This window comes from Petaurus breviceps, unplaced genomic scaffold (assembly GCF_028583685.1).
Source record: "Petaurus breviceps papuanus isolate PSGF00001 unplaced genomic scaffold, PetGlider_PUasm1.0 565, whole genome shotgun sequence".
Lineage (NCBI taxonomy): Eukaryota > Metazoa > Chordata > Mammalia > Diprotodontia > Petauridae > Petaurus > Petaurus breviceps.
This window is the reverse complement of record NW_027186382.1, coordinates 48,371-70,022: the sequence shown is the minus strand read 5'-3', so window position 1 is coordinate 70,022 and position 21,652 is coordinate 48,371. Positions and strand designations below refer to the sequence as shown.

The window sequence follows — 21,652 nt, the reverse complement described above, 5'->3', positions numbered from 1 at the left end:
AGAGAGAGATTGAGAGAAAATGAGAGAGAGGGAGAAAGAGAAGAGACAGAGAGAAACAGAGGGAAAAAGAGAGAGATGTACAGAAAGAGAGATAGATAGAGACAGGGAAAAAGAGAGAGGCAGAGACACAGACACAGACATGTAGATAGACAGAAATGGAGACCAAGACAGAGAAAGGAAAGATAAAGACGTAGAGACACTGAGGCAGAGGGAAGGAGTGAAAAAGGGAGAAGAAAAGAGAGACAGAAAGAGAGATACAAAACACAAAGAGAGAAGAGGGGGAGAGAGAGAGACAGAGAGAGAGAGAGAGAGAGACAGAGAGAGAGAGAGACCAAGAGAGAGAGAGCCCGAGAGACTGAGAGACCGAGAGAAAAACAGAGGGAAAGAGACACAGCCACAGAGGGATGGACCAAGGGAGAGGGAGAGGAGTGAGAGTTAAGGAATGAGTGAAAAACACAGAGTGAGATAGAGATAGAGAGACATAGAAGGACAGCAAAAGAGAGAGTGAAGCCCCCCAAATGCACTTCTCCTTCTTTACCTTGACCCCATCATCTCTCTATCAGGAGATGTGTAGCAGGATTCATCACTGGTCCCCTGGGATTGTGGTTGGTCATTACATTGATCAGCATTCTGAAGCCTTTCCAAGTTGTCTTTACAATATTGATGGCAGAGTGTAAATCATTCTCCTGGCTCTGCTCTTCTACCTCAAAGCATACAAGCTGTTTCAGGTTTGTCTTTTTTTTTTTGGCGCAATGCTATTCCACTGTATTCATCTGTCAGAATTTGTTTCGTCGTTCCCCAGTTGGTGAACATGTCCTTACTCTCTGGGTATTTGCTATAACCAAAACAAGTTGGGTATTATGGGTCCTTTTCTCTTTCTTTGATCTCTTTGGGGCTAAAGGCTTTGTAGCAGTTATCATTATGTCCAAGAACATGCAATTCGGTAACTTTGGGGGCAAAGTTCTAAACTAGTTTCCAGAATGGCACTAGACCGATTTCCAGCTCCCACTAACAGTGCATTAGTGCACCTGCTTTCCCACAATCTGCCCAACAATTTACTTATCATTTTAAGGAAAGCTCTATTTGTTCCTATGCTTTCTAGAGTGTATTTTTTTCTAGAGTCTTTTTTTTATCTAGAGCCTATATTTTTAAAATAGGAATGAATGTTGTATTTTGTTAAAAGCTTTTTCTGCATCTGTTGAGACAATCGAATGATTTTTGTTGGCTTCTTTTATTGATACGATCAATTATGCTGATGATTTTCCTAATATTAAACCAGCCTTGTATTCCTGGTATAAATCCCACCCAATCATAGTATATGATTTTTGTGATATATTGCTGTAATCTCCTTAAATTTTATTTACAATTTTTGCATTAATATTCATTAAAGAAATTGGTCTATAGTTTTCTTTCTCTGTTTTTGCTCTTCCTAGTTTAGGTATCAGCACCATATTTGTGTCATAAAAGGAATTGGGTAGAACTCCTTCATTGCCTATTTTTCCAAAGAGATTGAGAACATTTTAAATGCAAGTAATCCAGCCCTAACCAGGCCCCCAGCAAAGCTGTCCAATTTTATTTCTCCCTAATTGATTCTCTATCTCACTTTCCACAAAAGTTCTTTCAAACCTCCCAAGCCTTCCATACTTCCCTTTTTCCCCTGTCAGCAGGTCTCTGATGAGACTGAGAATATTAAGATCATTTAATGTGAGCTCTGTCTTTTCCCCTTCTTCTTGTCTGTGACCCCTTGGTTAGTTGTCTCTCTTTCTCTCCTCCTTTCCCCAGGTCTCTCCCAAAGAGCTGACCCTTCTTGTTTGATCCCATTTCCTCCCATTTTCTCCAGCGGATTGCCACCTCAATCATCACCCATCCTTCTCTTGAATCTTCAACCTCTTCCCTCTGTACTTATTGAAGAGAAAATCAGCTCTTCTTTATTACTTGGATCTGTTTTTCGTTTGATTATAGGATTAAATTCTTTTCTTAAGAAGAGCTAAGCCAGACTAACAGAGATAGCTACTCAAGTCTAGGTTACCTGAAGGTTTAGTGAATAGACAGATCAAGAAGATGGTATCATGTGGTAGGCGATAAATTAGAAGAATAAAATAATCATAAGGTTTTTCAAAAGTCTAAGTGCTCTTTCTAGCAGAAATGGGGATTGACCAGAGGCTACGTTCTTCTTTCCAGCAGCTGGAGAAAGCTCAGCCAAGGGTTGCTATTTTTTCCGATCCTTTTTGTTTGAGCTAAAATCTAAGTCAAGTTATAGACTCTGCTAAGGAAGATGGCTGGGCGGGGGGCAGAGCAGAGAGGGAGGGTGACTGCTAACTAGTGATAGAAGTTCCTCTCTCCTGGAACACTTTCTGGTTACAAAAGGTGCCACCTGGAGGAAAGGACTTTGGTAGAGGATTTAAAAAGTCTGGGAGAAGCTAACTAGTCAGGTAATCTGCCTTGTCCAACAGAACTATGTTCAAAACAAGTTTTTGTAATTTTCCCAATTTCTCTTTTTTTCTGACTGGGAGGAGACAGGCCAGGTGATTTGATATGCAAATGCTAGCTTTGCACACTAAATCACACATGGTTCAGCAACCTTGTTCTCAGTTTCCTTTTTCTTTCAGATAATCAGTTTGAATAGCTGGTTCCCTCACTCTCTTCATCTATGCCCAACTCTCCCTGGATTTTAGAAGTCTTCATTACACCTTGTCCACCCTTTCTTCAGGCTCTCTCTTCTCTTTCTCAGCCAAATTCCTAGAGAAACCGAGTCTTCACTTTCCTCCTTTTCTTTCTCTCATCTCACCCATTCCTCTCTCCAAAGTTATCAGTGATCTTATAACTGCAGAATCTGCTGGTCTTTTTTCAGCTCTCATCCTTCTTAGCCAATCAACAAGGATGTCTAAAGTACCTACGATATGCCAGGCTATGTCTGGGGTTATGAAGACAGGAAAAAACACAGTGTCTGCTCTTATATTCTACTCAAAAATCCATCCATACAACAATACACAGTGTAAACAGGAGGCCATCCCAGAGGGTAAGGACTAATGGAGGAGGGTGCTGAAGAATTCTCTAGAAGAAGGTGGGACTTGAGCTGAGCATTCCAGGCATGGAGTACAGGCAGGGCAAATACATGGTATTGAGAGATGGAGGGTCTTGTTAGAGGAACCCAACCTGTGGCTGGGTCATAGAGTAGAGCAAACAGTGGGGAGCAGAATGAAAAAAGCCTGGAAAGGTAAGACGGGACCAGGCTGAATCCTAGAGGACACCATCACCTCTCACCTAGGTTATTGCAGTGGCCTATTCCAAGCTTCATGTCCCTCCTGATTCTAGTTCTTCCTCCTTAGAACTGCCGAGGGAATTTTCCTAAAGCCCAAGCCTGACCACTCCCCTACACTTCTGGGCCTCCCTATTACCGCTATGGTCTGTTGGAAGCTTTCCTGTTTGGCCCCACCCTACCTTTCCGGCCTCATTGGATGCGGTTCTCCCTCCTACATTCTTCCATCCAGCCAAACTGGCTTTCTTTCTTTTATCCAGCATGATACTATCTCAGTGGGGAATTAATTTCCTTTCCTGTGCCTGGAATTCACTCCATCAGAGACTCCCTCTACTCCTCCTCCAATATGCAGTTTAAACACCACTTTTGGCATGGAATCTTTCCTGATCTTCCTCCCCTTAGCACTCTGCTTTCCAAACCACCTTGTACATCTCCCCTTCATATTTATATCTTATAGGTTTTGATACTCTTGGTTTCTCTCCCATTAGAATGTCAGCTCCTTGTGAATAGGGAGGGTTTCCTTTTTTGTCCTTGAATTCCCAGAGCCTGACACAGGGTTAGTCCTTCATCTTATGCTAGTGTTGGGCTGATGGATTGATAAGGATGCTGGCCCTACTGATATTCCTTAGGGGCCTCCAAAGGAAGCACTGCATAGAGAAGTGAGGGGCCCTGATGTTTGAATGCTCACAGGATGGCAGAACCCTGCTGTCCCAGGGCCCGAGGAACTGCCCCCCTCGTCGTCCTTTCTGGGCTGACCCAGGGCGATGAGTTTTCAGTTGTTCAGCCCCATTGATGGGCATCTCCTAAAGGTCTCTCCTATTAGGTATTAGCTGTCAGACCTTTGGTCAATACCTAATTGGCCCACCCATGGCTCCTTTAGTCTGGAAAGGATGCCAGCAGTGATCCTAGCTGCTGAAGTTCTAGAAACGAGCCTTTGCAGGCTGTCTGCTCCAGAGGAGGAAAGTGAGGCCCAAGAAAATAAAGGGAATGACCCAGAGTCACAGGGCTCATCAGCAGCCAAGGCAGGACTGGAACTCAGGACTTCTGACTCTAGTCCCTCTGCTTTCCATACTGTACCAGACTGTTGTATACAGCCCAAAGCTTTTGTTGGGTGCCCAGTCGAGACTGGTGAGCAAAGACTTCCTGCATGAAGTGGCATGAGAGTTGGGAGAAGTCAGCAAGTGAAGAGGAGGAAAGGCACCATTCTAGGCCAAGGCAGAGGTGGGAAGGCACCAACACAGCAGGAGGACAGTGCAAGGAGAGATGTACTTCCCTCCCAGTGGGGGAGCCAGGCCCTGGGGGAAGAAATCCAGAAATGCTTGCTGGGACTTGTTTAAGAAGGTTGTATGGAGCCTTGGCCCTAGGATAGTGCCACAGGGGAGACCTGGGAATGGAATAATAAGGGACTATGGAAATCAATCAAGGAACAATCATTTGTTAAGTGCCCACTGTATGCAGGGGGGAGGGGCCGGCAGAAACAAAGGGCATACATTTTTAAACTCGACCTGCACATAAAGTGAACAAATTCAAATACATGCAAAATAATTAAATGCAAGACAGTTTGAGAAGAAGCAGATGACTGACAAATGCCTGCTGACTTTATTTCAGGCCTTGGCAATAGGTGTGGGGCATTGGGCAAGGCCGTCCTGTAGAATGTGGTGTTGGAACAGTGTCTCAGAGTCTCTGCGAGCACGGAGGAACAGGGAAGGAAAGTCAGGCTGCTAAGGGCTTAAGGAGCTGAATGGGCGCTTTCTAGAGTCACGGTGAGAGCTGGGCTTGAGAAAATCTGTTCTCGCCTTCCTTCAAGGCTCAACTCCATCCTGCCGGCTGCCTTTCCTGGTCTGCACCCTCCCGGCCCCATCTAGGGCCTCCCACTCAACTCCCTGATCATCCACAGCCTCCACCATGCGAACCCCCGCGGTCCCAAACGCTCGTGCTCCTGGGCCTACAGTCTGGGCCTACAATCTGGGCCTACAGTCTCCTGCTGTGCTGGAGGCTCCGGGCGGCGTCTTTGCTGCCTTCGGTGCCCGGAGACGTTGGGCATTTGTTGGGGGCATGGCAACTACTGGCCCTCCGGACCTCGGGGCGGGCCGTGACCGAGCCGGGAGAAGGGAGAAGGGAGGTTCTGCCCCTGGACAGCATCTCACCATGGCCAGTGCGGGCCACGGCTCAGGCCCGACCAGTCCCTGGTCTCTTCGCTGCTGCTTTGCAGGCAGAATGGAAGCTCCCTGCCCGGCTCTTACAGAGGGGGGGGAAGGGGGGGCGGCGGCGTTAGAAAAGTTCTGCTAAGCCCTGGAGGGCAGAACTGAGCAAGGTAGGAACAAGAAGAGGGTAAAGTCCCTTTTGGCATGGAACACCCAGAGCTGTTTCCCAGTACAATGGCCTGCCACCGTGAGCCCCCCCCCCCCCACACCTGAAGTATCCAAATCAGATGCGCCTTTCTCAGGGATGCTATAGAGAGAGGATCTCAACTGGGGGGGGGGGAACAGATAAAGTCTCACTTATCCTCAGTGACTTGTCCTGGGTCACCCAGCTAGTGAGTATTGGAGTTGAGATTCAGACCCAGGTCTTCTGCCTCATCTTGAGAAATCACATGGAATAGTGTGTACAGAGCAGAGGCCTGACTTTGAGTCCTGCCTTTTTTTATTGAATACCCCTGTGACTGGACAAGCTGAGTTTCCTCATTTGTAAAATGAGGACATTGGACTCAGTGATCTCTGAGATTCACCCCAGCTCTAAATCATCCATAACACAGGGGCCTCCAATCCTTCTCTTTGCTGCTCTGGTCTGAGGGGTTCTCTACTTGGCCCTCTCCCCCGTAAGTCAGGGGCCTGTGGGGTCTTCCACCCAGCGAGGCAGCAGCATGTCCCCACCTGCCCATAGGGAGCCTTGGCACTGGTGGGCCCATGTGGGTGCATGGGCCTGCCAGGCTGCACAGCTGGGCTGAGCCTTGGCCCTCTCTTGGTGCCCTCAGAACCCAGGGCTAGACTGTGCTGAACCAAGAACCAAGAGCTGTCCCCAGAAGCCGCCCTATACAGCTACTTGGGCAAGGGAAGGGGGCTGAGTGCCCTGGGACAGGCAGAACCTGGCATGGCCCCTTAAGTGTCTGCCAGAGAGCAGCACTCCCGGGCCCCCAAGGACAAGGTCAGGTGGATGACAGAGCCAGAGGGAGGTGGACACACTGGCTGCTGCATTGTGTGTGTGTGGAGGGGCTCCCTCTAGACCACAACACTGTGGTCTGGGAGACCCCAGGCTGGTCCCTTCCTGAACTTCAGCACTGCCCAGAACATGTCAGGGTGAGGCTGGGGTACCATGTAGGACTTGGGTGGCTGTGAACTATGTATGGGTGACTGAGTGTGTTGGGAGTGTAATCATACCCCAAGTGCTCTGGGCTGGACCTTCTCTCTTTCAGCCGTAAAAGATTTTTTCTTTACTCCAACTTGGGGGATCCCATCGCCCCAGCCAGACTGGGTGCTGTCCAAGGGCAGGTCACAGCTGGACCCAGAACAAGAAATTTAGGGCTGGAGCTTCAGGTTCCCCTTTTTGATCATGACAGGGCTAGCTTATAGTCTCTTGGGCTCCTTCCTGTCTGGGTTCTGGGTTTTCAGGACTGACTATTGGCAGGGGGGGTCCGGTTTGGACCAGGTCACGGTTGGGAATTGATTTGGTGCGGCCTTGGAGGTAACCAAAGAGATCAACTGCGTGACCAACTACCTGGGCGACTGCAAGGCCCAGATGGCAGAGGTGGCCCGGCAGCCTGAGGTGGGCAGCCTCCTCTATGGGGTCCCCATCAGCCTTAAGGAATGTTTCCAGTGCAAGGTATGGCCCCTGCCCCGGGGGTCTCCCTGTTCCCATGTTACATTGAAACAGTGACTGTGGCACTGAGGTTTTCTGGGGGATACGGAGGATCTTAGTGCACTCTGTGATGAGTATTGGGGCTGGATGGCAGTGATCCCTGGTACTCCCCCTTCCCCATCTCTCTCTAATCTCAGGACCTGGATTCGACTCTGGGCCTGTGCCAGAACATTGGCTTCCCTGCCACGGAGGACTCTGTGGTGGTGCAGATGTTGAAGAAGCAGGGGGCTATTCCTTTTGTGCACACCGATGTGCCCCAGTGCATATTCAGGTCAGTGACCAGGAGCTGGACTGGGGTTGTGGACAGAGGACTGGGAGCTGGGCTGGGGCCTGGAGCTGGGTGAGGAGGAGGGTTAGGGGTGGTAAGGGCCCAAGCAATGGGGAGAACCCACAGGACTTGGTGACCTGTTAGGGCTACAGGGAGGGTGCTCAGAGCAGGGTTCTCTTTTGAGTCCCAGCTGTGGATTTCTTCCCACAGCTTCGACTGCAGCAACCCTATATTTTTCCGGGGAACCCTTTGAATTCTTCCAAGAGCCCTGGTGGGTCCTCAGGTGGGAAGGGTGCCCTCATAGTGGGCGGCAGATCCATCTTGGGCTTCAGTAGCAACATCAGGGGCAGCATCCGCTTCCCTGCAGCCTTCTGTTGCATCAAGCCTACTTCAGGCAGGATCAGGTAATTGGACTGGGGAACCCTAGGGGGAGAGGGATCCCACTGAGGCTCCCTCAGCAAAGAATGAAGGGCACAGGGCCCGTGTTCCTGGGCCCTTTTCAGGTCTCAAGCCTCTGTTCTTCTGGAACCTCTAATTGGCCTGCAAGGAAGGGGCTCTCCTCTGCCTCCCTTCTTCTTCTGTCCTTCCGTTTCTCTTCTCTTTCACATTCCCTTCTTCCCCATCCTTTTCTGTCTTTGTCTCCCTCTTTCCGTCTCTTTGTCCACTCTGCTTCTCTCTCCTTTTCTCTGTTCCCTTTCTCCCTCTCATCTCCTCCCTTCCTGTCCTCTCCCTCTCCGCTCTCTCCCCTCCTCTCTTGAGGTTGAGTCTGCAGCCGCTATACCAGGAGAAGGACTTTGAGGCTAGGGACCCACTGTATGCATGCTGCCCCATTCTGATCCCTGCTCTGTATGAGGGTCTCCCCAGCCTTCTTCCCTCCCTCAGAGGCCTCAGAAGGAGCTGGCATCCTGTGCAAATGCTGTTCCTTGTCTCCATTCTAGCAAGCGTGGGATGAAGAACTGTGTCAGTGGGCAGCTGGCAGGTGAGGCATGCAGCGGGGAGTGGCCCTGCTTTGGGAGGGTGAAGCCCAATGGGTGGTCATAGGGCGGGGGGGCAGCGTCTGGGCCAGCAGACAGAACTGCTCTTTTTGCCCCTCCCCACTGCCAGGTGGGAACAGCTTTGTCCAGCAGGCAGGCCCACTGAGTGAGCCCAGAGGCATCAAGCTGCTTCGTACCTCAGTTTCCTCATCTGTGAACCACAGATAAAGGATGAAAAGAGAAAGGGGAGAGCTCTCCACTCATCCTGCTGCAACTTGGGATGGATGTCAGGCTCCGCAGAGTGGGCAGAGATGCCAAAGCTGCACCCAGGGCCTTCTGCCAGTCATTGGGGACACACAGACCACAAGGGAATAGCTCCCTAATTTGTGAGAGCACCCCCAGCCTTGCCCCTTCCCCAGACCATGCCCAGCCTGACCAGAGGCTTTGCTCATGGGGTGGGCTGGGCGGTCACATGAACAGCCAGGTGATGTGGAGCCTTCTCTCCCCAGTCATCCCATCTGTGGGGCCCATGGCCAAGGATGTCACCAGCCTTGCTTTGTGCTTGCGAGCATTGCTGTCTGAGGACATGTTCCTCCTGGATCCCATGGTGCCCCTGGTGCCCTTTAGGGAGGCGGTAAGTGAGGGCCTGGCCTCAGCCACTGGGGAATGGGCTGCCAGGGAGGGCCAAGGTAAAGGCAGGGGCTTGGGGCGGACCCCCTCAGGCCTGGGAACAGGAGACCAATCCCTAGACTAGATGCTTCCAGATGACATCTTTGTAGCATCAGCGTAGGGAAGCATTGGGTCTCTGGGTGTTTGTCCAATGTCCGATCTCTGTGGAGCTTTGGCAGAGGGAGGTGGGAGAGCTCAGGGAGGGCACAGATGCCCACTGCTCCTCCTTCCAGGTCTATGCCAGCACGAAGCATCTGTGGATTGGCTACCATGAGTGTGATGGGCCCCTCCATGCCTGGCCCCTCCATGAAGTGAGCAGTGCTAGAGACCAAGGCACTCCCGGAGGCTGCTGGCCACACAGTATGTTGCCTTCACTGGCCCATCTCTGGGGAGATGCCTGGCGTGCCAGCCCCAGCCCATTGCAGACCCATCTCGTTTCTATTGGGCATTGGCTGGAAAGGATGGGAGGTTTGGAGTGTTGAGGTTCTTTATTACTGCCATTTTTGAGAAGAAGGCATTGAACCTCCTAGCCACGAAGGAACTTGTCCAGGGTCACACAGTTTTAAGGGGAGGACATGTTTGCTGCTGTGCTCAGGCCATTCTCAGAATCTTGCGAGTACCAGCCTGAGGGCCCTGGCCCCTCTTCAGCCCTGTAGCAGCAAGCACCCCAAGAGCGTCCTCAGGGTTTGCTGCCCATACAGGTTCTCGGATCTGCTTTGTTAAAGGAAAGCAACTCAAAATGGGTTAACAAGCTTACTTTAATTAGTCAGACATATATCATTTACCTTGTTCAGGGGAAAAAGGTCAGCAGCACCCCAAACTTCAAAATATACAGACAGAATTATCAAGACATTAACAGATCAAGTAGACAGCTTTCCAAACTGTCCAACCATTACATCCATACCCAGTCAACATCTGGGTTCCCACATCTAGGTTTTTCAAAGCCGGGGGACTCTCAACAACGGCTTCCCAGAATTCAGATCAAATCACAGAACACTTCTCAAAGTGAGCCCCCAAAACAAAGCTACACATCAGGGCTTATATAGCCTTCTCCTGCCTCAGAGAATGTAACAACCTTATTGACCCACTGGCCAATCAAAAAGTATCTACTGAAAAACAAGCCTCCCTCCCCAGGCTTCTGGTGCACTTTAGCCTAGGGGCAGGGAAAATCTTCCAAATTTGCATTCCCTTTACAAGCCCTCAGGTGCCATTATCCTTAGGTTAAGGAGGTGGAAGGAAGAAATCTTTTCTCTGTACCATGAGGACAGCTTCCCTCGTGTTCCCTGGGCAGATAGAGCTGACTCCTGGGCTTCTGGGCCTAGAATTTGCTTGTGGAGCTTCTGGCCTCCCTTAGGGGAAGGCACAGCCCACAGGAGGCTGGACTGGTCAGCAGAGCCCGTAGTTGGCAACCCCTGGAAATTCACTGACTGGTTTTCATGTGGTAGCAGTCTCACTGGGCCTACACCCCAGCCCCCCTGAGGCTCAAATGAGTTAGTATTTGTAAAGCCCTTAGTCCAGAGCCCAGCACACAGTAGGTGTTTAATAAGTGCTCGTAAGCGCTCGTTTCTTTCCCTTTCGCTCTTCGTGCTTTGTTTTCTACCCCTATAAATGAGGGGTTGGAGTTACTGATTTTTCAGGATGTTTTTAGCATGAGCTCTTGTTTTGAAGTTGATGCCTTTGTTTTTTTATACCACCTTTATTTCTAAATAGATCTCTCCCCTCCTCAGCCTTCCCTTGTGGACTGGCCCATGCCCATAGCCCCTGACCTGTGCAGTGATGGGAGGAGGAACATTTCCTCAGGTCTTCTCCATAGGCACGCTAGGTGGTAACCTTGGCTTCTCAGGAACCTTCTAGAGACAGTGGTTGCCCTGTTTTTGTTTGTGGCTTGGGGGCAGCTGGGCTCCCAGGTTGGGGAGGGCTGGGCAGTGCCTGATGAGGGCTCTCAGGGTCCTGGCCATGGTTGGCTCAGTGACCACTTGCCTCAAGTGACCTCTTCTGTGTGCTTCAGCTTGTGCCATTCACGCCCTCCAACATAAATTATGCCGTGGAGATGCTGATGGGCGGTGGGCTCTTCAGTCATGGAGGCAAAACTTTCATGGAGAATTTGTGAGTATGGGCTTAGGCTTCTCCCCTCCTGCCAGAGGTTTGGCTGCCCCCCGGGGAGAGGAAGGCTGACACTAGGGGTGGCCTGGAGTCCCTCCTGTACTGTTCAAAGCCACCCTACTCACAACCCATGTGAGAGGGCAGGTGGAATTAATTGTTCCCATTTACCAGAAAGAGGGGAACTGAGACTTTTCCTGGGTCATATAGCAAAGGAAATTTCAGAGTTGAATCCAGGCCTTCTCCCTCCTGCAGGCTGGGGGGGGGGGACAGATAAACTGAGGGAGTGGACCCCAGGGGATTTTGGAAGCCCCATTCCCTGGTGGAGAGAGCCCTGGGCCAAGGGACTGAAGGCAAGTCCCTTTCCCCTCCTTTGGGCCTGGGCTTCTCTTCTCAACAGAGAGTCCTGGAGTTAGGAATGCCTGGATTCGTATCTTGCTTCTGATGCTTTGAACTGTGTGATTTTGGGTGTCATTAACCCTACTCTATCATCATTGTCACAACAGCTCAGATTTTAACAAAGTGTTTTAAGGTTAGTGGAACCCTTTAGATATATCACCTCAGTTCCTTATGACAGTCTGACCAGGTAGGTGCTGTTATGATGCCCATTTTACAGATCAGAAAACTGAGGGTGGGGGCTACCTGCACAGCCTCATCCCCCCAGAGGTGGGGTGTTGTGAGGCTCCTTTGAGACAATGTCTGTAAAGTGCTTTGCCATTTTTAAAATCACTCCAGAACTTCCAGCTCCTTCCCCCACTTCTGCTCAGCAGCTGGCACACAAAGGCCTTGTGTGCCCAGCCCGGTGCAGTGAAGTACTGGCTTCACTCCCTACCTCCCCCAGTGCTGCCTGAGCAGCCCCCCTCTGAATTCCCAGTCCCTGGCCTCGGAGGGCCTCTGGTCTGAGGCTTCCAGGAATCCTGACTCCGGAGGAGCTCTCATGTCTCCCCAGACTGTACTCATCTCTTGCTACCTGTGTTCTATAGGGCCTGGTGTCCTTGGCCTAGGGAGACTCATTCCCTGTCCTGTCACCTCTCCCCACCTCAGCAAAGGTGACTCTGTGGATTCATGCCTGGGGGACTGTACTGGAAATGCAAATTTGGAAGATCTTCCCTGCCCCTAGGCTAAAGTGCACCTGAAGCCTTGGGAGGGAGGTTGTTTTTCAGTAAATACTTCTTGATTGGCCAGTGAATCAATAAGGTTGTTACATTTTCTGAGCCAGGAGAAGGCTATAGAAGCCCTGATGTGTAGCTTTGTTTTGGGACTCACTTTGAGAAGTGTTCTGTGATTTGATCTGAATTCTGGGAAGCTGTTGTGGAGAGTCCCCGGGCTTTGAAAAACCCAGATGTGGAAACCCAGATGTTGACTGGGTATGGATGTAATGGTTGGACAGTTTGGAAATCTGTCTACTTGATCTGTTTCTGTCTTCATAATTCTGCCTGTATGCTTTGAAGTTTGGGGTGCTGACCTTTTTCCCCTGAACAAGGTAAATGATATATGTCTGACTGATTAAAGTAAGCTTGTTAACCCATTTTGAGTTGCTTTCCTTTAACAAAGCAGATCCAAGAACCTGCGGTAGCTGCAAACCCTGAGGATGTGCTTGGGGTGCTTGCTGCTACAGGGACCTGTCCATCTCCTCAGGATGCCTAATAGGATCAAAGGACTGTTGTCTCTTCTTCTCTGGCCTTTGGTGAACTGGGGCTGAGGGTGGTCCCCAAGGCTTGCTCCTGTTCTCTTGTGGGCCCCTGCTCCTGCCTGGCTTTTGTTTCCCAATTCTGGGGATTGGACCAGCTTATGGGAGGAGTCCCTACTCTTGGGGAGAGGAATGAATGGGAAGGGCTTCTCTTGGTCCTCTCTCCTCTCCTGTAGCCAGTGGCAGGGATCTGGCCTGGGCCTATAAGCAAGACATGTTTTTCCCTCTGTAGCTCCCAAGACTGGCCACCTTCCTCAGCAGCTTGGAGTCCCAGTAAGGAGGCTGTCCAAGCCCCAGCTTCATTCCTACCTGGGAGCTCCCCATCAGGAAAGTAGGCCCAGAAAGGTAGTGAGCTGCCTGTCACTGCGGATACCTAAGCAGGGGCTGGCGGACCACTTGTCTGGGAAGTCCAAGAGGGAATTCTTGTTCGCGTTAAGGCTGAACTCGTGCCCTTTGAAGGTCTGTGACTCCAAGTCAGGCCCAGAATAGGGTCTCAAGGGCAGTCTCTTTACCTTAAAGAAGTAGCGGAAAGTCTTGAGCCCTCAGCCATCCTGGTACCAGGCTCAGCACCTGGCCTTGTTGTTGTACCTCCTGGGTGACCCTGTGTCCAAGTATGCCATAGAGGGGGTTCCCACCCAGGTGTGACTTGTCTAGGTGCCCAGGAGGCTCAGATTGAGCCACTGGACTTCTGAGACCTTGCCAGATTGGAAGAGGACCAGAGTCTGGACAACTCCCTAGAAACCCCTGGAGGGAAGGGACCCCCACCTGTGTGGGGCCAGCAGTAAAGGGTGGGCTTTGTGGCCTCTGAGCACCTGACTAGGGCCGTGGCGTCTGCCGTTGGTCTGAGCCAGTCTGGCAGGGCAGGCTGGACTTGGCTTTGGTTGCCCCCTGGTGGCCTGAGTCAGTTGAGTCAAGCTGGGAAATTCTAGATTGGGCTTTTTGGAGAACAGAGCTTATGTATGCCAGGCTGAGATGCTGTTGGGGGATCCTCCAGTGTGGGTGGTGGGCATGGTAGCAGTGGGACCCCAAAAACTCCGATTGAGTGGTTGGGAGGAAAGGGGGAGGCAGGAGCCTCCCTGAGGTCCTCACTCTCTAGTTTCCTTTCAGTTCCCCAAGGACATCAGGCCAGCTTGGTCCTTCAGGCGCTGGAAGCTGAGCTTGGGTTCTTGGCTCTGCCCAGACCTGGGGTTCACACGACCAGTACTTCTCCATCCCTGGTCTGTCTGTTTGTCCCTAACCCATGTCCTGAGTCCAAAGACAGGGCAGCAAAAAGCACTCTCCATTGAAATGCAAAGAGTGGAGGGTCCAGGTCTCCAGACTCCTGGTTCCTCAGGGGCCACACATCGGAAATGGCAACCTGGAAGAGCTCCTTTGGGAGGGCAGAGTCACAGAATTTCATAGTTGGAGGCCAGCAGCTTTCCTAATGTCCCAAAGGAATTTCACCAGCTGCTCTCATGGTTGGGACACAGCTTGAATCTGCTTTGCTGCAACTTGGGGGACAAAATGGAGGGGCCCATCCCTTCAAGGACCCTGAGGTAAACTGAGGCAGATGGAAGCCTGAGTTTGCAGGGGCTAGTAGGCCTGAGAGCTGGAGGGGACTAATTCAAGTCTAACTTACTCTTGCCAGATGAGGTACCAGGCCCAAATAGGGTGGGGGGAGGGGGTGTCATTTCTCTGGGTGGGATTTCTTCTCTTTTTTGCAGGTCGGCTGGGGAGCTTTGGACCTTACACCATGAGATTGAGGTGAGGGAGTTGTCAGGTGCCCCAGCATTGGCTGGCTGACTTCTGGGGCACAAGGTGGCAATGCTTGGCACAGTCCAAAGATGGCAGGCTGGTCATGCCAGAGCCACCTGCAGCAGGGTCAGACAGGACTGCCAGGCTGGAGAGAACCAAGTCCCAAAGCTCTGCCCTAACTTGGGGCTGATTCAGGATGATTGAGACTGAGCAAGACTGGAAAGTCTTCTACTCAGCTAAGCCCACCTACCCCCTTCCTGGGATGCTCTGACTGGGGTTCTTTACTTCTACTCACCCAGCACCCCATGGGGAAGCCTAGGCTGTGCTCCCCTGGGTAGTGGGATCCTCCATGTCTGTCTTAGCCCCAGAAGAATCTGTCTGTGGGTCCTCCCTCCTGGCCCAACTTCTCTAGTTTAATAGTGCCCAGCCCTCAGTATAGACCAGCTGTGAGATAAATGGAGACATCCCAGAGCCATGCTGCCCCCTGGGAACTCCTGATCTGATTTGGGAGGCAGGACATGCCCCCAGTGATGAGATGTGGGTCACGGCTGCAGAGTTCTGTGTGGGCTGGAACACTCAGGAAGGAGGCTTCTGAGAGAGGTGAGGGGCAGACTGGGAGGCAGCAGCAGACCCCTCTCCACTCTGGCTAGTCTGGTCTGACTTCTGACTCATTCATGTGCTTCCTTTTCCATTACCGCCTCCACCCCGTAGCTTGCCTTGAGGGGTCATCTGGCTTCTTTGCAGCCTGCTTCTAACATACACTGCGTGATCTTGGCCAAGTCCTTTTCTCTCCAGACCTCAGTTTCTTTCTTTGTTACATGGGGATCCATGAAATTCTGACCTTGCAGGGTCATGGGCAGAGTGCTTTGGGAACTTGAAAGCCCCTTGGTCTACCTGCTTGTCCTTCTGTCTCTCAATCCCTGTTTCGCCCTGTAGTCCTAGGCAAAGTCCCAGGTAGGACTTTCATGGTCTGGCCTGTCCCAAGCACCCTCCCCCTGTCACTTACATTGGGTCCACTATTCATCCAGGCTTCCTCCTACATGGATCCAGATCCAGGTCTGCACCCTTAGGGTGGGAGGGGAGGGCTGAAACTACTCAGGCTCTGAGCTCTGGACTTTAGACTGGGCAGGAATGTCCCTGGGGATCAGGCCTGGAGAGGCTGACGTCGGAACCCCAACCCTCCAACTCTCTCGCTGTTCCCTAAGGTCAACACCCAAGCATCTGCAACTACAGTTTCCAAAGGGTCCCCAAGACCCTTTCAGGGGGGCCATGAGGTCAAAATTATTGTCATAATATTACTTTGCTGTATTCAGTCATGTCTAACTCTGTGACCCCATGGACCACATTGTTTGTGGGGTGGGAAACAGAGTGCAAGTGACTTGCCCAGGGTCACACAGCTAGTAAGTGTCTGAGAGTGAATTTGAAGTCTTCCTGACTCCAGGTCTAGTGCTCTATGGGGCTGCCTAGCTGCCCCATAATAATACTATGATGTTTTAATTTCTGGAATGATAAATATTGATAGCTGTAACCCACATCAACAAAAAGTCTTGGGTGGGGAATCCTTAGTTTTTAAGAGTGTAAGGGGATACTGAGATGAACTGCTAATCCAGGACTTGAGAGGCCAGGGCTTGGTGAAGCGGAGAGCCCAGACAGGGGCTGGGCCCGACCAGGTCGAACAGCAATCGGGAAAGTGGCTTTCCTTGGGCTAGGGTCTCACCCTTCTTCCAGGGTCCAAGGGCCTGTCCCTCTAGCTTCATTTTATCTGGCCCCGGCTCGAGGTGTTAGTTTCTGTCCTCTGTCCGTCTGTCTCAGCTACATCAGGCTGCAGGTGACTCCACCCCCGCCCCCCCCCCCGCAAAAAAACAAACGCAAACCAGAAGGCTTGGAGGGCCTATTGTTGTCAGCAGGAGTCTGCAACCAGAGGGTAAACTTCCTGCACCTGGGCCAGAGTGGAATTCCTACCTTTCTCCCCCTCTGTGGCTGAGGCCCCTGGCTGACCTGGCTACCTGGCTGTTTCAGGGGCTCTATATTTATCTGGATTTCCCTGCCGGGGTGGTCCCTGTCTCCACGGTGACCTCGGAGGACGAGAAGGAACTGCATAAGTATCAAGGCTGCTTTGAGGACAGTTGGGACCTGAGGCTCCAAAAGGTGAGTCTCTGCAGGCCCCAGGTTCTGCTCATTGGAGCAGGAGAGACGCTGGGCTATCACACAGTCTAGCCCCCTCATCTTACTGGTAGAGTGGAGCCCAGAGAGCTTTGGGGAGGGGCCAGTGTGGGGCACAGCCAAAACCCAGGACAGACCCTTCTAACCAGCTGTTCTTTTAATGATTTTTTGATGCTTTCCCTCCCTTCAATCTTTCTCAGAAGAGAGTGGAAGTATGGTCCAGTGGGTGGGGCACTCACCAGCCTTGTGACCCTGGGCAGGTCACCTTGATTTTTTAGGGCTCCCAGTCTTGGAAGCAGTGGCATCATGGCCCTGGACTTGGAGAGAGCTCTGCTGTGCTCAGGTCTTGGTGAGTGGGGTATGTTGGGGATAGTCCCCTCTTTTTCTTTGGTGGACCAGGTGCCACCCCTTTTCTTTCACAGGATCCGAAGAATAGCGTGGGGATACCCGTGGGGGTTCAGTGTGTGGCCTTGCCATGGCAAGAGGAGCTTTGCCTCCGACTCATGCATGAGGTAGAAAGGATGACCCAAGAGGCCAGAAAGAAGATGTAGAGGCCTTCTGGACTGAACAGCCCCCAAGTTAAGCCCTGGCCCTCCCTTCTCAGCAGCTGCCTTCGGTCTTCAGTCTTCGGCTGTGGCATCAATATTTCCAGCCCTTCCAAAGCCAGGAGTTTAGACATCCCCTCCCCTGAGAAATCCCCGTCCAGTTCTCAGGGACAAACCCTTTTCCCTCCCCATCCTCCCCCAGAGCACTCATGAATGTTAGAGACCAGAAATGGTCCCAAGCAGAAGTGACTGGAAGGTCCTGTGCCTAAGTTTCAGAGTAATTGATAATTGCAGGGAACAAGCTGGGAATCCTTGTTTTCATTGGCCACTTGGGTCAGCGCCGATGGGGCCTAAGGGTGGGGTGGTGGGAGCTGTGGTGACGGAGGCCTTAGGGGCATGAGCCCATGTGGCACTGGGCAGTGTCTGCAGGAAGCTGGGCCTGTGGGCCCGGAGAACCTAAAGGGGAGTCACCCAGCCTTGTAATGGACACCCGAGAAATGACAGGACAGCGAAACCAATTGTAATTTGATAGGAGTGTTTATTAACCAGCCGGTGACTTCCTCTCAGAGGGAAAGACAGCCCCAAGCCTTTGGTCAAACATATTTTTATAGAATAGAGGGTTGCTAACAAACAGAATATAAATCAAGGGGGCCATTATGCTGTTGACACCGTTTCTACTGAAGCGAAGCCTTAATTTCCAAGCGAAGCTTTGATCACCTGGCAAAACTACCAAGCGAAGCCCTGGTTACCCTGGATTCAAACAGTCTTACATTTAGGGTATGTTTTTAGCAACACAGGTGGAAAGTTCCTTCATTATTATGGCCCATATGGTTGTTTCCAGGAACTCTGGGAGGGGTTCCTCTCTAGCAGATTTGGGGGCTTTGGTGTGTAATTTCTGATGGGCACTTCAGCCGGAACCAGCCAACACTGATTAGGCACCTAAGCTATGCTAGGCATGGCAGCCGGCACTCCAGCTACCAAGATAATGTAGGAAATGATCCCTTCCCCAATACAGAGGAAATCCCCAGTGCTTATGAGAGTATCCCCCAGGTGGTGAAGGGTATTAAGAGCCTGCTCCTTGCCTGGAATAGATTGTTGGAAGTCAAAGGCTGATTGACCAACAACTTCCCTGCCTGTCCCTTCCACTGCACCACCAACAATGGCTTCCCTGGAGTGCAGGGTCCTAAGGAAGGGACACCCTGTTTGAGAGCCCTGTTTGGCTAAAATCAAGCCTTGGGCAGTGCACCTTCTAGAAGAGGGCATAGAACCATGGCACTTAGGTGTAGCCAGGGCTCCACCAGCTGGGGGTGGGGGGCAGCGAGGGTGCAATGGTTTTAGTATAATCTAATGTCTTCTCTGGCTGCATTCCCCCTCTTCCCACATTTCTCCCTTTTTCACATATCTGCTTTACAGGCCCTCCTGAAAGCCTGGTTCCCTGGGCCCAGGTTGGTTTCTTGGGGTGAAGTGAACCCTTCATTTCCTTTCTCCTCCTGTGTTCGTGGCTCTACTCTTTTCACATAAGTGCATATTCTAAGGTTTATTTGAAAAGGGGGAGGGGCCTGTGGAACCAAGAGGGCAAGGCTCATGGCCTCCCAGCTCCATGGCCAAGGGTGGCTCATAGGCCCATAGGCTGGTGATCTTGGAGGGACGTTGGAGGTCATCCTGAAGTGGACAACTGAGCAGAAACAGGACAGCAATGCCAATTACAATTTAATAATGTTTATTTAGCCGGCAACTGCCTCCCTAATAAGGAAGACAGCCCTGAGTCTTTGGCAAGGTACACTTGTATAGAATAATATGTTGTCAACAACGAAATATGCATTTCTAGTGAAACCTTAAATTACTTAGCAAAAACAAGAACAGACTTGTATCTGGGGTATGTTTCTATCAATACAGGTGGAACGTTCCCTAACTATTGAGGCCTATCAGGTGGTTTCCAGAGACCCTGGTAGGGGACTCCTTCTAGCGGTTGTGACTGGGAGGGGGCTTTGGTGTATAATTTCTGGGGGGCACTTCACTCTCCCCTTTTTCTCGTTCATAGCTGAAACTCGGACTCAAATGAGTCCAGGGACATAAGTAGTGTGCAGGGCAAACAGCTTGACGGCCTGGATTCTTTTTCTAACATAGGTGACAGGCAATTTATGAAACACAGGAAACAACATGAACCTGGGGCTGAGCACAGAGATCAAAGGAGACGGTGGGCTGGCCATGAATCTCATTCATTGCAATCAGAGTCTCGTCAATTGTTCTACCAAGAGTCCAAGAGTAACCCATCAAAGGCCTCTTAATCTTCAGTTGTAAGTCATGGACTGGCTCTGTTACCCACAGGTCAGGTGGGTCTGGAGGAGCTGTCACCTTGATGTGTGAGCAGTGGACCAAGCCTTTTCTTCTGGACATCTTAACAGCAGAGGGGTTAGGCGTGGGATCCCAGAGTGATGACTGGGAAATGGCCTGGTACACCACGCGACCTAGGCTTGAGAAGGAATATCCTTAGCAATCATACATAACAGCACCTGCTACCTGAAATGCAATAGGAGGTGGGGTACCGAACAGAATCTGAAAAAGGGGGAATGAATTTTATACATATACATTCAGTTACAAATGTTAACACTTGCTTAGATAATGGAATAACTACAAATTCAGATCAAAACAGCGAGTTCTTTTCTGCTTTACATCAATTCAGCAATAAACATGTCTTGCAAATGGAGGTTTTAGTGGGTCTCTTAAAATCACACTAGAGACTTTAAAAATTTCCTCTAAAAGTATTTTCCTTCAAAATAGTTTCAAGATTTATAAAAATGATCTTAAGCATTTTGCATAACTTTCTGTACCTGTTCTAATTCTAGATAAAAATAATACTGTTTCTGATTACTTGCTCTGAGCATAGAAACCTGTTATAGCAGGAAAGACACGTGACATTACAAATATGCCAGGAGAAAACATCCTTGGCTCTGTTTAAATTCAGGTAAAATCACAGATATCCAACCATGCAGTATCTGTTCTACTTTATAGCTAGACTCAGGAATAGGTGGGAAACATTCCTTTTCAAAGGAACCCATGGTTAAACTGAGCCAGGAGTGCTGCCATCCCAGACCGAGGCTAAGATTGTCCCTTTGACCTTTACTAAATGTAGATCTCCACCTGTTAACAGTCCAGGATCACATTGCCTCTGAATAACTAGTGGCATTTTGTCTCAGACACTGATTTAATGCAGACAACTCTACCCAAACTCAAATTCAAAATAAAATTTAGTCATGGTCCCAAGTGCCTTTTACCTTAAACAACAAGCTTCACCAATCACAGCTTAGAGCCAGTTATAACTATTTCTATTCTCATGGAGCTGCAATAAGCCATCCCTCCTGTCAGGCCTTGCTGAAGTCTAGTCATACGGATTGATGGGATTTTGGGGAGGGTAGTTTTTGTTTTGAAAATGCTATTAAATTGAAAAGCAATGATTAAGCTTTATTTGTAGATGCAGCAGAATATTTTATTTGATAACTCTGGATTAATAGGGTTAGTGTAGTTTTTGTTTGGATAATTTTCTTTGACTTCTACAGATGTGTTCAATATCTAGCCTGTTATTAAGGTTATGTTTCCTGGGTAACCACAACAATTGTAGCTATTACAAAGTAGAATGCTACTAATTCTAAGTTCTGAAAGAGAATTTTCTGTGTGTTTCTCTAAAGCTACTTCTATCTCGGCATCCAGGTTAAAGTGTGGGCAGAGATAGCTGTTGTGGTATTATTCAGAGCAGTCATTAAAAGAGCCATTGACTATTTGTATGTCTTCAACGTCCTGGTAGCTGGTAAGAAAACACTTTACTTCGCTATGTCAATAATATGGAAAGTAAGTTAATATTGTTAGCATTATTATAAGTTTAAGTTACTTATGTAGAGTATTTTCCTCCTACAATGTGGTCAGTCTATCCTGATTTGTCTTTCAGTTAATCAACACCAGTCATTTTACCTCTGAGAAGTTTCCAAAGAATCATATTTGCTGTGGCTGGGAGCTTTAGTGGTTTAAAAACAAACAGCAACCACAACAAAACAAAACGGAAAATCCAACTCTTCCATATAAACTGAAATGATATATATAAACATATAAATTTTCTACTTTATCTTCCCTCTGATGTTTGGGGGAAAAATTTAAAAAAAAGAAATCTTAGAACCTATAAAATCCTTTCAATGTAAACATCCTTTCTGATACTGTTGTTGTTGTTTTAAATAACAGTAGTTACTAAACCACTATGTGGTGGCACAGAACAGTACTGGAGGAACACCCGAGTTTAAATGTGGCTAACGACTGGTTTTATGACCCTGAGCAAGTCACTTTACCTCTGTTTGCCTGAGTGTTCTTAATGGCAAAGTGGGAAATAATGGCAGCCCTTACCCCTCA

General features: G+C 49.9%; 1 protein-coding gene and 1 long non-coding RNA gene across 2 annotated transcripts in view; one reads left to right on the top strand and one right to left on the bottom strand.

Annotated features, from left to right (window-relative positions):
• Nucleotides 1–2,183, bottom strand: part of LOC138173127 (uncharacterized) — an 18,548-nt gene extending 16,365 nt beyond the window's left edge. Inside the window, exon 1 of the long non-coding RNA XR_011171329.1 lies at nucleotides 539–2,183. This is a non-coding gene — a long non-coding RNA (uncharacterized lncRNA). The remainder of the gene's footprint in view (nucleotides 1–538) is intronic.
• A 2,981-nt stretch (nucleotides 2,184–5,164) lies between these two features.
• LOC138173125 (fatty-acid amide hydrolase 1-like) lies at nucleotides 5,165–17,263 on the top strand. Its single transcript, XM_069103044.1, has 12 exons — nucleotides 5,165–5,414; nucleotides 6,951–7,078; nucleotides 7,252–7,365; nucleotides 7,593–7,786; nucleotides 8,321–8,361; nucleotides 8,487–8,549; nucleotides 8,776–8,990; nucleotides 9,259–9,336; nucleotides 11,034–11,131; nucleotides 16,362–16,473; nucleotides 16,569–16,697; nucleotides 17,135–17,263. Exons 1-12 carry the CDS (start codon nucleotides 5,165–5,167, stop codon nucleotides 17,261–17,263), a joined length of 1,551 nt encoding a protein of 516 aa, XP_068959145.1.
• The last annotated feature ends 4,389 nt before the right edge of the window (nucleotides 17,264–21,652 follow it).